Raw genomic sequence first — 15,841 nt, forward strand, 5'->3', positions numbered from 1 at the left:
AGAATGTTTCTCAGTGTTGCACTGGAGAATTATTAGGGTAGCAGGAAGAGATTTATTTTTTATTTTTAACTGTTTAACTAAGGACATAATAAACAAAAGTATTAGTTTCCCTGGCTGTATAGCTCAGTTGGTTAGAGCATCATCCCACAGCACAGAGGATGGCAGTTTGGTCCCCGGTCGGGGCACACAGAGGAATAGACTGATGTTTCTGTCTCTCTTCCTCTCTCTCTAAAATCAATAAAATAAACGTAAATAAGTAAGTAAATTCATTAGAAACTAGAATTCCCATAGAAGGTAGAATCTTATCAAAGAGAGGGGACAGACGGCGGGTGTGAGGGCTGGCACCTGAGTCAGGCCGCGGTCTGTCCAGCCCGCTGCTGACGGCCATGAAGGCTGGGGCCGGGCAGGTCCTCTCGCTGACAGACGGCGGGTGTGAGGGCCGGGGCTGGGCAGGTCCTCTCTCTGACAGACGGCGGGTGTGAGGGCTGGCACCTGAGTCAGGCCGCGGTCTGTCCAGCCCGCTGCTGACGGCCGTGAGGGCTGGGGCCGGGCAGGTCCTCTCGCTGACAGACGGCGGGTGTGAGGGCTGGCACCTGAGTCAGGCCGCGGTCTGTCCGCCTGCTGCTGACGGCCGTGAGGGCTGGGGCGGAGCAGGTCCTCTCGCTGGCACCTGAGTCAGGCCGCGGTCTGTCCGCCTGCTGCTGACGGCCGTGAGGGCTGGGGCGGAGCAGGTCCTCTCGCTGGCACCTGAGTCAGGCCGCGGTCTGTCCGCCTGCTGCTGACGGCCGTGAGGGCTGGGGCGGAGCAGGTCCTCTCGCTGGCACCTGAGTCAGGCCGCGGTCTGTCCGCCCGCTGCTGACGGCCGTGAGGGCTGGGGCGGAGCAGGTCCTCTCGCTGGCACCTGAGTCAGGCCGCGGTCTGTCCGCCTGCTGCTGACGGCCGTGAGGGCTGGGGCGGAGCAGGTCCTCTCGCTGGCACCTGAGTCAGGCCGTGGTCTGTCCGGCCCGCTGCTGATGGCCATGAGGGCTGGGGCAGGGCAGGTCCTCTCGCTGGTTCTGTTTCTTCACCTCTAAAGAAAGGGTAACATTGGAAAGAAAATGCTCAAAGGTTGTCAAAAAACATAAATGATATAATGCTTGTAAAATAATCACTAGAGTAAAAGCTAGCAAGTGACAGTTAAATTTATTCTTGTTAATAAAAATTCTAATTCTTCACAAATTAAGTTTTTGGATATGATTACTGTTTCTCCCTGAAGCTAGCATGTCCATGGAAATACTGCCATATACATACCCACGCCCTCTATTCGGATCTGTTCAACAAATGTTTGCTGAGCTCCCTCTACATGCGAGACTGTTAGGCACCTAGAGCACTAGTCCCTGCCTATATGGAGCTGTGCTAGAAGTATAAAAATAAGGTCAAGGGGGTACAATTTGTCAGTTTTTTAGAAAGTGGCAGGCCTCACTGGGAGAGTCACTCTTGATTTGGATGTTAAGAGATGAGAAGCTTCTCCCAGTTCTCAGGGTCAGGAGGTGACCCAGAACAACTGCATGAACTAGATACAGTGTCTTCAGGAAATTGCAGTGGAGAGAAAGGCTGTAGCTAACGTGGGCCTCTACCCTGTCCCGCGAACAGCAAAATGTTGCTGATGCTTCTACTGCTCTTCCCAGGCAGGGGTCCCTGAGTTCAAGTTCAGACTGGTTGTGGTCCAAGGATTCCTGGTAAGGCAGATCCTTCTAGGGTCTGTTTGGTGTGGGATAACCCTAAGTATCTGGGAGATCTCACGTGTGTGGATTGCCCACCAGCTCTGGTCCTTTGAGTTTTGGGAAACTTGTGAATATGGGAATTCTGAATATAAAAGAGCAAGATTAGATTTTTACCAACTATCCTAGGACTTTGCATCAAAGAGATGAAAGATACTATATACATTTAAGTCCCCCCTACTATTATTAGGGGATAGAAGAGGGCCTAAGTTGACATTTGGGTATATGTTAGCCTGTGTCTGAAAATCTGTTTCCGTAAAGAGGATAATGGCTTCTCTACCCTTTCCCTTAAGCAGCGTCAGACACAGAACCAGCCACATGGGCCTGTGACCTGTGCAGTCACACAGGACCCCACTTAGAAGGTCCTCACACTTGGTTTAATGTGCTACTGTCACCATCTTGTAATTCTTAACACATTTTTAACAAGGAGCCCTGTATTTTCATTTTGCATTGGGCCCCCCAATTTATGTGGCTGGGCCTGATCAGACATGGCACCTGTTGGGCTGGTGAGGAAGGAATTGGAGTCATCCCACTAAGTGGAGTCTTCATGATGGCAGACAGTGGAGGTTGTGGAAAGCGGGGTTTTATGCAGTCATAAGATCATTTGTATTGCATACATGGAGCACTCATCCATGAAATATAACCAGTTTTGGAATGCTTTCTAGTATAAATGCTACAGTGATGTCAGATGAAATGTGAATGCAAGAAGAAAGTATCTTTTATTCTTTATAACCCTTGATCTGTGAACCTGGAGATTTTCTCTCACCTTGTTTTTAACTGCAGGGTGGTTGTAGTTTGAGTCCTTAAATCAAGAAGTCCCTGAGTGGCTTTATTGCAAAGTGTGGAATCCACCATTTATCACTGTGCCCCACTCTTTAGTGTTGGAATATTAACAGGACTGGACTTCCATAAATTATGTATTTGTTGCTGAATGTTGCTGCCAGCTATGAGTGGAAATGCAGTTCCTTCTGGAGCTTATTTTGGTTTTACAAGACCATTGATGTATATCAAGATGCCTTAACGAATGAAACGTAGTTCAGATCACAGGGTTACGAGTCTGTTCAACTAGATACATTTTCCTTCTTGTGCCTGAATGTCAGAATGGTAGCACTTCATACTTTAAAATGTAAGAAATCACAACCAGGACAGAGAGAAAACATTTTTTTAATGACTATATGCCAGAGATTTTGTATTAGTCATTAATTAATTCAGGAAATATATAGTAAGATATTACAACCAGTTCCAAGGACAACCCATAGAGTAGATAACATGCATAGGCAGTGGAGACTGTAGAAACGGATTTATAAGTGGAGTCACAACTGGCTACTTCCATGGGAGGGGCGGGGCATGGGGACTAGTTGGATCTTCACTGGACAAGATTCATGTGCAATAACAGCAGTTTTCTGTAACTAGCTGAGTTATCAAGTAGCTTAGTTAAAGGTACAGACCCCTGAAGAATCAGATAACCCAGAAGGGTAGACAACCCTTAATATATCATTGAAAAGATGCCACTAATTTCTTCTTGCCCATTTCAAAGTCACAGCCTTCCTGGCAATGTTTCCTTTTCCTTTTTGATAATCATAATAATCTCAAAGGTTTTCTCAATCACAAAAAAGAGGGCTGGTCTCATAAGACTTGGCCTGTTATTTACATTGGTAAGTAAGAGTGTTAATTAACCATATTGTCCTTCTTGGTTTGCTTTGCAAATATATAGTCATACAGTGTTAAACAACTCTTAAGCCCACAAAATTACTACCTTCTGCGTAGAAGTTTTTAATAAGGCATCTTGGATTGGGCTTTTCTATACCAAGGCTAGGAAGTTAAACCAAAGAAACCTTTCACCATATTTTTTTCACTTATAGTCCTTAATAACCTTGGCTGAACTCCCCAAAGGCTTCAACACTTGCTAGGTTTCTGTCCTGGTAGCTTTCTTACCACCTGTAAGGCCCAGGACCCTGCAAAACCAGGTACCAGGCCAGTTCCCTGGGAGAGCTGTGTTCCATTAGTTCTTAAAATGGCTAGTCATGTCTGACTCAATTAACATCATTCTCTGCTATGATACTCCAGGTAAGGGCTTGGTTGCTCAGTTATATCCTACAGATAGATTCTAATTGAACCTATGAAATAACTTTATTGCCATGAAAATTAAGGGCAGTCAGTAACAGTTTTTAATTCTGGGAGATCACTGGGAATTGGGTATCATTTTTGAATGTTTCCATTTAGCTTATAAAAGCAGAGTTTACTTCATTGTAGATTAGAGATAGCATAGAAAGAAAAAGGCATCCCTGCATGTCTAGAAAGAACATTAAAACTCTATCCAGAAAACGCAGTGAGATTTTCCCCTTCGGTTCATTCAGTCCTGTGTAGTGAGTTCTTGTTCTGCTGGTTCTTGGTTTAGCAGTCCACATCCACGAAGACATCTGCATCCAGACCTGCCGGAGTCCAGAAAGCCAGGGAAACCCTGGCTCAGTCCACTAGCACAGATTAAAAATAATCAAGTAATGTACTTAAAAATATATATTTTAAATATCAGGTATTATTATATATTTTAAAATACTGGTATTTCTAAAATACCTGGTATAACCTGAAGCGCTGACCTGCAACACTGAGGTCGCTGGTTTGAAACCCCAGGCTTGCCTGGTCAAGGCACATATGGGAGTTGATGCTTTCTGCTCCTCCCCTCTTTTCCCTTCCCTTCCCTTCCCTTCCCTTCCCTTCCCTTCCCTTCCCTTCCCTTCCCTTCCCTTCCCTCCCCTCCCCTCTTCCCCACTCTAAAAAATGAATTAAAAAAAAATACCTGGTATGTAAAAACTAAAATAAAATACCTGGTACGGATTGTGCTTTCTGGCCTGTCGCTCAGAGCAGGGCCTTCAGGCAAGCATTAGAGTAATCAAAGTTCATCTGTTGGTTACAGAAATTGAATGGTTAAGTTTTTTTTTACTGTGACAAATAGTAAAAGAATGGAGGAGGGTAAAATTTCCTATTGTGATACCTACATAACTATTTCCTAAGAGTTTTGATCAATATTTCCACTCTGGGTCAGAACATACGATAGGCACTGAGAGCATTCATAAATCTCCCGACTAAAATGTAGTAATAGCATTTCATCTACACCAGCGGTTCTCAACCTGTGGGTCACGACCCCCGGCGGGGGTCGAAGGACCAAAACACAGGGGTCGCCTAAAGCCATCGGAAATACATATTTTATTTAGGCGACCCCTGTGTTTTGGTCCTTCGACCCCCGCCGGGGTCGCGACCCACAGGTTGAGAACTGCTGATCTGACTTAACATAGGGAAGACTGAGGTCTCTCCTGATCCACAACTCTTGCCATGCAACTCTTAAAATATCATACTAACACCACCAACAAATGCAGTTGTTTATAGCATCTCATTTTTTATAAGCAAAGGAACAAATTTTTATGATTTTCTAGGACCTTTTCAGGAAATTTCATAGAAAGTTTTAGGTGTAAAAGTACCATAAAATTTTTAATTAATTTTTTCAAAATACAGGGCTTAGTCTAAGAAGGTAAAAACAAAAGCAGCGTCAGAGGAGTTTAAGGTACTTGGTTAAGATACGAGCATAGGTGCCTAAAAAACATTACTTGGTCATCTAAATAATCAAAGTAACGGAACATTTGAAAATAGAGAGAGTAGTACAGTCTTAACTCTTCACAAGTAAGGACCCTTATTTTTTTTTCTTTAAATAATCAAAGACTTTAATCAAATCAACATAGAGCCCTGAAAGTAATTTTGGTGAGACAGACATAGAATGTCTGCTACCTAGGCAGATTCCATAGAAGGTCAAGAATACCTTTCTGCTTTGTAGCCAAAGGCATTAATCAGTAAACCACAAAGCAAGCCATCAAAACTGAGGGAATGATGCCAAAATTTTAATGTATTTTATAAGCTTTTTTTTTCAGACTCTAGTATTATAAACCAAAGCAAATAAAATTCACTTTCCAAGTTTCGTCTTTCATTTTACTTTCATATTCTGGGATAAATTTATACTTTACCTTAGAATTTTCTGTTTATCTATGTGCTCTCAAAGGTATACAGTGCAGTTTTCCAGAGGGTGCATAGTTAGTAACATCATCATAACAAATGCAGAAACAGGTGAGCAAAACATTAATTAGAAAGACTTGTAAAAATGTCAATTTTTATCATCAAAGTGTTTTGTTTTGGGAAATAGTTATTTTTCATAAAACGTATATGTTATTTATTAATGTTAAAATGGAATGGATTCATCATTGCTATTTGCAAATGAATCAGTATTTTTAAAAGCTCTTAATTTTGGTTTCAAATACAGAAATTGATAGTTATCACTCACTTAAATAAGTTTTAAAAGTGTGAAAAGATCCTAAGACCCAAAAGTGTGACAGTCACTGCTTTAACACAAAGTACATATACAGATAGACTCATGACAAGATGTTCAACATCATTAGTTATAATGAAAATACAAATTAAAACTAAAATCAGATGCTGCTATGCGTATGTTGTATGGTTAAAAATTAACAGATGTTCAACATCATTAGTTATAATGAAAATACAAATTAAAACTAAAATCAGATGCTGCTATGCGTATGTTGTATGGTTAAAAATTAAAAGTTTGATCATACCAAATTTTGGTGAGGCTTTGGAGGAACAAAAAATTGGCACTGATGGTGTCCATAGACACAGTACAACCATGCTGAAAAACAGTTTGACAATCTCTTAAAAATTAAATGCACCTACCAGGTGATCCAGCCATTCTGCCGTATCTTGTCCTAAGAGAAATAAACGCATACGCCCATTCAGAGACTTGTACTCCAGTGAACGTGGAGTTTGTTTGTTTGTTTGTTTGTTTGTAATTACTCCATCCTGGAAACAACTAAAATATCCATCAGTTGAAGAATTATTGAATAAATAATAAATAAAATACAACTCAAAAGAAAAAAAAATAAACCAACACTGTTGTACATCTAACAAGAAAAACAGATCTTGTAGTAATTACAGTTAAAAAAAGAAACCAAACATTTTTTAAAAGCAAATACTATATTATTCTATTTATATAAAACCTTTAGAAAATGAAAATTATAATGACAGTGTTTGCCTGGGGGAGGGGCTGGGGAAAGTCAAGTGGGAGAGATTACAAAAGGACAAAAGAATACCTCTAGGGTGATACATTATAATCTTGCTGTGGTGACAGTTTCATGGATAAAAATTTATCAAGTGTACATTTTGTTTATGCAGTTTATTGTATGTCATGTATTTGTTAAAGCTGCTAAAAAAGGATAATTTTTTTTTTAATTTTTATGAAGTGAGAAATGGGGAGGTAGAGAGACAGACTCCTGCATGCGCCCAACTGTGATCCACCTGGCATGCCCGTTAGGGGGCAATGCTCTGCCCACCTTGGCTATGGGAGGGGAAGAGAGAGATAGAGAGAAAAGAGAGGGGGAAGGGTGGAGAAGCAGATGGGCGCTTCTCCCGTGTGCCCCAGCCGGGAATCAAACCCGGCACTTTCACACACTGGACCAATGCTCTACCACTGAGCCAAACAGCCAGGGTCAAAAAGGATAAATTTTTTAAATTATAGAATAAAAGTTACCCCTCCTAACCCCCTCCCAAAACAAAAAGTGCATATAGAGTTGTAATTTTTTTTATTTGAACCTGGCGTAGTCTCAACCAACCATTTTAATTATAATAATTAACCAAGAACTAACCTATATTTCATAGATCAAATTGGGAAGATGTAGATAATTAAGTACTATCTGTCATATACAGGCATTTTAGCAGGCTAGCAAAGCTCACGAACACACATAACAAATTTCTCCTGTGACACACATATCACTTTTTATCTTCTTAGAAGTGGCAAAAATGAATCTGTTCATTGATATGACTCATTTACATTATAGCTTATCTATAGAATATAAAAATAAACAAATATACAGTGTGTCCGTAAAGTCATGGTGCACTTTTGACCTGTCACAGGAAAGCGACAAAAGACGATAGAAATGTAAAATCTGCACCAAATAAAAGGAAAACTCCCCCAGTTTCATACCTATTCAGTGCAGTTCGATGTGGGCTCACACACAGATTTTTTAGGGCTCCTTAGGTAGCTATCCCGTATGGCCTCTAAGACTTGTCACTGACTGATGGCCTACCAGAACGAGGTTTCTCCACCAATCTGCCAGTTTCCTTCAACTGCTTATCCCACCAAGTAATGTTATTCCTATGTGGTGGCACTTCATTATAAACGTGCCGATATTCATGTTGCACTTTGGTCACGGATTTGAATTTAGCGAGCCACAGAACACACTGAACTTTCCTCTGTACCGTCCACATCTCGATTGGCATGGCTGTGGGCTGCTCTGCTGTATACACGATGTTACATCATCATCTGTGCATGGGCACATGCTGCCGCATCATCCTGCAGAAGCTGGGAGGGTTTTCCTTTTATTTGGTGCAGATTTCACATTTCTATCGTCTTTTGTTGCTTTCCTGTGACCGGTCAAAAGTACACCATGACTTTATGGACACACTGTATATAAACTTAATAATATGCTTTGTAATCAAAGTTTTAGTATTCTAACTGACTTAGAAATTATTTAGGGCCTGACCTGTGGTGGCGCAGTGGATAAAGCATCGACCTGGAACACTGAGGTCGCCGGTTCAAAACCCTGGGCTTGCCTGGTCAAGGCACATATGGGAGTTGATGCTTCCTGCTCCTCTCTCCCCCTTCTCTCTCTCTCTCTCATTCTCTCTCCTCTCTAAAAATTAAAGAAAAAATTTTAAAAAAAGAAATTAGGTAGGCATCCAATGATTATCTGTCAGTTAACCTGTTATTAGTCTGTTTTAAGTTACTTGAAGATCGTGGGAGTTAGCTCTAAGTTGATATGTTATAAAACATAATTGCTATTTATATTAAAAGTTTATCAGAAAAATTATTCAATTTAGTTGAACACAAATTTATATATATATTTTATAATCTTCGACATTCAGGCATAATACTAGCTTGTTTGGCTTGTTATCCTGTGTAAAATCAGGAAAAATCAACCCAAGTAAAATAAAATGAACAATTGCATTATACTTAACACTGATAAATTAGAGAAAGACATAGTGGTGTTATACAACTTACTATACTGGTCTCATTTGTTACCTTAATTTTGTGAATGTGGATTCTTAAACTTTTACTGAATTATGTAGCATTTTCTGTAAAATAATTTTTATTTTTAAATCTAGTAAATTTAAAGTTTTAGATGTTCAGTTTCCTTATTTTTGGTGATGTTTAGGAATACTTAATTTTTAAAAGCACTTGTTTACCTTTATATGCCAAATAGAACAAGTTTTATAACTTAAAGTGTGCTATAATCTAATTTATTGATACCCTCCAGAAATGGAAACATTCCAGACGTTATGAAAGATAAAGGCCTGTCTGAATTATAGGCACAGGCACACAGGGCTTTGGCCACAAGTCACAAGTAATCACAAAACATCACCAGTCCGGATTTCAAAAGCTGCTCTTCTTCCTGGGGGCACAGTATTCTTAATTGATTTGAGCTCAAAACAAGAATATTCAAACAAATCTGACCAGGAAATCAGATTCCCTGTTCTCTTCAAACCAACAGAAAATATATAATCTTTTGTTAGTGACCAACAGCTTGTCAGACCATAAAACTGAACCCTCCATCGTGGCTGCCACCAAAAGGGAATAACTTGTCAGCCATGTATAGACTAGAAAAAATAAACACAAATCAGTAAAGAGGGAATAAAAACTAGAGAAATAAAGAATGAAGCTCAAGTCTGCTGCTGCTTTGAATTCACTCTGGGAGCAAAGTAATGGCATGCCTGGGGGAAGCTACCCGTGGTGTGCTTCACACCCTGGGAAACACGTGCCTGGCTCTGCCACAGTGACCCGGTGGGCTCAGAACCTCGAAAACTCTTAAAAGATACCATTTTTTAAAAGAGAAAATCATGACTCTTGAACAAGGATAACATGAAAACATGTCACAGAATTATTTATTTAATCAGGGGAAGATGTAAGATTGTTCAAACCAGTTGAACAATCAGGTTTTTTCCTTAAATACTGGTAACAGAGAAAAATTATACCTCTGCCTGGGGCCTCGACATCTATTTTTGTGTTTTATTTAATTGAATCTATTGGGGTGACTGGTGAACATAGTTCTGCAGGTTTCAGGAGCCCAGTTCTACGACGTATCTGTACACTCTATTGTGTGTTCACCTACTCCAGGTCAGATCTTAGTGCATCACCATTTATCCCCCACACTCTCCTCCACCTCCCCACCTCCCACAGTCACCACTGTTGTCCGTGACCATGAGTTTTCTTTCTTTTTTCTTTTTTCTTTTTTTTTTTTTGTCCTTTTTTGCTCTATTCCTTCCACTCCCTTACCCAGCCCCCTCCTCTGACAGCTGCCAGCCTGCTCTCTATCTATGAGTCTGTCTCTATTTTGCTTAATTCATTTTGTTTAGATTCCACATATGAGTGAAATCATTGGTATTTGTCTTTCTCTGACTGGATTATTTTGCTTAGCAAAGTGCTCTCCAGATCCATCTACACTGTCACAAAGAATAGGATTTTCTTCTTTTTTTGTTATGGCCGCATAGGATTTTGTTACGGCCTTTACCTTTTGTAGTGTATGGAACGATTCTTAGGATATATTCCCAGAAGTGGGATCATTCCAAAGGCATTTTCATTTTTAATTTTTTGAGGAAACTCCGTACTGCTTTCCACAGTGACTGTCCCAGTCTGCGTTCCCAGCAGGGGTACATAAGGGTCCTCTTTTCTCCACACTCTTGCCAACAGTTGTTTGTTGATGTATTGATGATAGCCATTCTGACAAGTGTGAGGAGATATCTCATTGTGATCCTAATTTGCATTTCTCTGATATTAGTTACCTAAAGCACTCTTCCATATGTCTGTTGGCCATCTATATCTCCTCCTTAGAAAAGTGTCTATTCTCAGTACCCTTGCCACAGTTGGTATGTTGACAGTTCTAGCCAATTTCTAAGATCGGTGCTTGGGATTCAGCACTGAGTGTGCGCATTTGTTGGCTGCTGGGTTTTCTTCCCGTAGTCTTTTCATTTGCTCCCCTAAGCTGAAGCTAACTCTGGTTTCCTTCACAGTGACAAAATCCAGGCCCTCTCCTATGTGCAGCACACACGGCAGCTCATCTCATGCGGCAGTGATGGTGGCATTGTTGTCTGGAACATGGATGTGGAGCGGCAGGAGGTGGGTGCACAGCTGTGGGCTGGGCGCTGCCATTCCAGCTGTGCTGAGAATGGCTCAGCCGCTCTCCTGCTCATCACTTACTTCTTTTATCACCAAACCGTGAAATAAGACATGCTATGTCCGAGGATACAAATTCTAGTAGAAAATGAGTTGCTGGGTTTTTTGCCCCTCACAAATTGGCATTGAACATTTATGTATGTATGGAGATTTCATAAGAATTTAGACTGAAACTAAGCTGTTTAGAATTTACATCTTTTGCAGCGGTCACAACAAAACTTCAGGTGAGAAAAAGGAACCTTCTATTTTCAGGTGATTAGCCTTCGGGTATAAAGTGCCCAACGAAAACGGAAAACTCACATGCTTTATAGTATTGATACAAATGGTGACTCACGTGTGAGAAGTGGTATTTTGAAGTAAGAATCTTTAGTTTGGTATCAATAGAAATATTAGAAATAGTTATTTTATGTTTCTTTATGGGTCAATGTCCTGAATAGTTCTTCGGGTGCAATATTTTGTCATTTTTAAGCATATGTTAGTAACTTTTACCATAACATTCTTTTTTAATGAGTTTTCTCTTTCACCTTTGAACATCTTAACAACTGATATGTTTACTGAATATCCCCTTTGACAAGTACATTGAAGGTAATTGTATTCTCATTTCCCTGGAATTATGGTGGGTAAACTTTCCCATTGACAGTGTTTTTCTAATTTCAAAAAAGCAACACTTGAAAAAGACAAAAGCAATTCCCCCAATTTCATTCTGGCTCTCACCCAGTCTCATTTCAAGAAGTATTACCCACAATGCAATGCCTTTCAAATGCCAGTAATTAAATGCTTAAGAAGATTGAAACTTGATTTGCTCAAACCATAAGTCCATAGGAGTTCTATTAGTAACTAAGTAAAATTATCATTATTGTTAAGTAGGGAATGGTAGAATGTTACGTTCCAAAGTATCATTTGGCCCCATCAGTATAAAGGCAGAGAAGTCCACACATGGTGTGCTAGCAGTGCTGGCCAGGTGGTCCCTGTGACGTGTCATTCTGCATGGAAGCCTGCTTTAGGTGACGCAGTCACACCCTGTCTGTCCTGGCTTCTCCCTGGCCTCACTGAGCTGACCAGGGGAGGAGAGGACCAGGGGCTGTTTTCCCTTAGTGCACAGAGGAAGAAACTTTCCTGTGCCCTCAAGGTTCTCTCGGCTGGTCTAATATTCAATAGATATGGAACAGATTAATGAGAGACAATAACCAAATTTAATACATATATATATATATGTATGGGAACTCCACATACATGAAAAAGTCAGAGAACTTACATATGTGAGAGATTCAAAGACAGAAGGGAAAATGAGGTAATAATGGGTGTTCTAAGCTAAGGATCACCCTGGGGCTGAGAGGGAAGGCAGGTCATGGTAGGACAGGAGGAAGAGCAGATGTTCAGTAATTAAAAGTTTGCTCTTCTCTACACATTGGTCATAACAAGTTATTTCTAGTGATAGCTCTTATGGGCAAGTTTTATAATTTACATTCTATAGGGACAGGTAAATTATTGTGAGCCTGCAGGGTCATAATTTCATTTAGTTCAAAATAATCCAAATACCACAAAGGGACATCCTGGTGTGAGGGGGATTCATTCTGAGCAGCACTGCAGTCTCCACCTTTGATGGACAAAGGCCCAAAGGATGATAATGAAACCAGGTGGTTGGTGGCAGTCCTTTGAGCCATCTTCTTAAATTATGCCTTTTGACACAGCTATGTTGACTATTTTACATCCTATTGAGTGATTCAGAGCTCTAAATGAGCAGTTGAGATGGCCCCATCTACTTTTTTGCAAGTGGCATGTAAACATTAGTCCCCTGAGATGTGTCTGGGAGCTGCCTCCTGGAGCTGGGGCAGGCGCTGGCAGTGCTCACCTCAGGAGGTCTGCGCACGATGAAGCAGTCCCTACCCTGAAGCACTGGCAGAATTTCCAAAAGAAAAGACATGTGGGAGAAAACTTACGGAAACTATGAAATGGTATAAATGATTCAGTTGCAGTCAATGTTAGAGCATTATTGCTGGATATTGAGAGGGGACATTACTGTCATCTAATCTTCTCAGAAGAGGGTTTGTGGAAGGACATACTGCTGAAAGATCAATGGGGCAGGAACTCTGACCTGTACAAGAAACCACAAGAGTCAAGACCAAGTGAACACCAGCCGTAGCACAGAGTACAGGAGTGCGCATGCGCAGGGGAAGCTGGCGGGCTGAGAGGCTGGGGGGGGGGGGGGGGGGGGGGGGGTAGATGACAGAAGACATCAAGTGGCTGATTGCGGTGGGGTTGACATCCCATAGGTTAATGAAATCCTTTTTGATTTTTTAATTTTCTAATTTTTTCAAAGTATATATAATAAATTTTTTTTTGTAGAAAAGTTACAGTGTTCATTAACAAATAGAATGTCAGTTACTCATGATACCACCAACCCAGAAATCTCACCCTTAACAAGTTGACAAGTATACCTGCTTACATTTTTCTCTATGTATACATGTATGGAAGATTTTTTAATAGAAAATGGAATCATACTAGACATTACGTGGTGATTTTTTTTCTTTCTTGATCCTTACTCCCAACTCCCTCCTCATTCGTAGACTCCCACTGTGATGCATTTGGTACATGTGCTAAACCTGCATGCTTCCTTGTGAAAGATACATTTGTGTGTGTGTATAAGTTTTTGTAAATCTTCCAGCATTAGAACTGTTCTGAGAAGGCACAACATAGATTTTACTTTTAGGGGTAAAATATTGTCTTTAGCTAAAAACTTTGTATTACTTTATTAAATCTGTCCTTAAACCAGCTAGGATATGAACCTTATGAAACAAAAGGTGTACTTCTTTTCTTCAGTTTTAATAAAATAAGTAGACCAAGAATTAGAGCTCTTAACAGGTCACCTTCGTACTTTTGAGAACATGTATGGCTTCAGTTTTAGGTAGGAGAATAGGCTGGATCCCTAACTCTGTTCTGTAACAGGTATTCCTCAGAAGAGGATTATGTCAACAGAAAAGGCCTTCCTGGGCCTTGATCCGCTGCTGTCCATTGTGAACCTCAGAGAAAAGCAGACCACTGTTTACCACATCTCACAAATTTGTTTGCTCTCAGGCCTCTTGCAGTAAGAATCAAATTGGAGTTCCCTGGAATTCGCTTTAAGGAAACCCGGGGGTTAGGTTTATTTTCCAGGATTCCTTGGCTTTGGCGATATGTGGAAAGAGTGATGGGTTTACAGAGCTCAACGTGGAACTCTAGAAGCAAATGAAGACTTGTTATATGCATAATCTATAAAGATTTATAAAAGAATAGCTTTAAGCTGAACACAACTTTTAAACCGGTTCGCCATAGTTTAGAGTACTGATCATGGGGCTGGGAAATAGTGAACCAAGTCAGAATATTGTGTGAGCCATGAGGCAAGAGCAGAGTTTCAAAACCTGCTGGATCCTCCATGAGTTAGGTAGTGGACAAGCAGTGTCCCTGAGTACCCACTGTGGTCAGGTTCTGTTCCTCCAGCACAGATAGCTGTGTGTGTGTGTGATGTGCAATTACATGTAATTGTACACAATCAGAGCAGAAATAATTGCATGTGATCAGAGAATATGAGATGAAGTCTTAAATCCAGAAACGTGGCTGTTAGGGCTGCTGGTAAAGCCCCGCTCTCCCTCAGCCCCTGAGCCCAGCCTGGGTCACAGCACCCTCAGCACTCTGTGCTGCTCTTCAGGCCTTTGCACTTACACTAATCTCAATAATTATTATTAATAATGTTTTCGTGTTTCATCTTCCGTGATGATTCTCCAAGAGATTCTTTTTTTTTTTTTTTTTTTTTTTTTTTTTGTATTTTTCTGAAGCTGGAAACAGGGAGAGACAGTCAGACAGACTCCCGCATGTGCCTGACCGGGTGGGGCGACGCTCTGCCCACCAGGGGGCGATGCTCTGCCGCGACCAGAGCCACTCTAGCGCCTGGGGCAGAGGCCAAGGAGCCATCCCCAGCGCCCGGGCCATCTTTGCTCCAATGGAGCCTTGGCTGCGGGAGGGGAAGAGAGAGACAGAGAGGAAGGAGGAGGGGGTGGAGAAGCAAATGGGCGCTTCTCCTATGTGCCCTGGCCGGGAATCGAACCCGGGTCCCCCGCACGCCAGGCCGACGCTCTACCGCTGAGCCAACCGGCCAGGGCCCACAAGATTCTTTTTATTCATTACATCTCCAGGGCCTAACACATAATAGACACTTTAGTAAATATTTTTTAAATGAGTGAAAAATCATGCTTATGTTTCCTGATTCTGTAAGTCTTATCAGTGTCACTGGTTCCATTGTCTTCACTGCTTCTCACTGTGACCTACTGTGTGCTTTATTTGACCAGACCCCTGAATGGTTGGACAGTGATTCCTGCCAAAAGTGTGACCAGCCTTTCTTCTGGAACTTCAAGCAAATGTGGGACAGCAGGAAAATCGGCCTAAGACAGGTGGGTGATGTGACTGCTTCCTCAGAATGTAAGTGTGGAAATAACTACTTCATGATCTGAGAAGAAACGGGTAGATTATTACCATGAAGTCACTCTGTAACTGCACATTAACTTTCTTTATCTACTGTAGCTCATTCTTACTGGATTCAGTTTTGTAGAGACTTGTCCCTAGTAAGTAGCTAAGGGATATGACTTTAGAATTCTTATGGCATCTATTGAAATATACCTTAAAGTTAGAGGTATCATGCTTAGCTCATATCAGTACCAAACCATGCAATTATAGAAATATTTATTTCTTCTTAATAATTTCACTTGCCCTTCTTATTATGTCTTAGTTTTAGTTATTTAGATCTACTTATAATACAGCATTTTCA

At 41.0% G+C, this 15,841-nt stretch overlaps 1 protein-coding gene across 1 annotated transcript in view; it reads left to right on the forward strand.

Annotated features, from left to right (window-relative positions):
• The window catches only part of WDFY2 (WD repeat and FYVE domain containing 2), a 199,556-nt gene that overhangs the window by 173,706 nt on the left and 10,009 nt on the right, over window positions 1–15,841 (forward strand). Inside the window, exons 8-9 of the mRNA XM_066234063.1 lie at window positions 10,881–10,986; window positions 15,366–15,467. Coding sequence (XP_066090160.1) covers window positions 10,881–10,986; window positions 15,366–15,467 — 208 coding nt within the window. The remainder of the gene's footprint in view (window positions 1–10,880; window positions 10,987–15,365; window positions 15,468–15,841) is intronic.

The sequence above is a fragment of the Saccopteryx bilineata genome, chromosome 6 (genome assembly GCF_036850765.1).
Source record: "Saccopteryx bilineata isolate mSacBil1 chromosome 6, mSacBil1_pri_phased_curated, whole genome shotgun sequence".
In the NCBI taxonomy this organism is placed as follows: Eukaryota; Metazoa; Chordata; class Mammalia; order Chiroptera; family Emballonuridae; genus Saccopteryx; species Saccopteryx bilineata.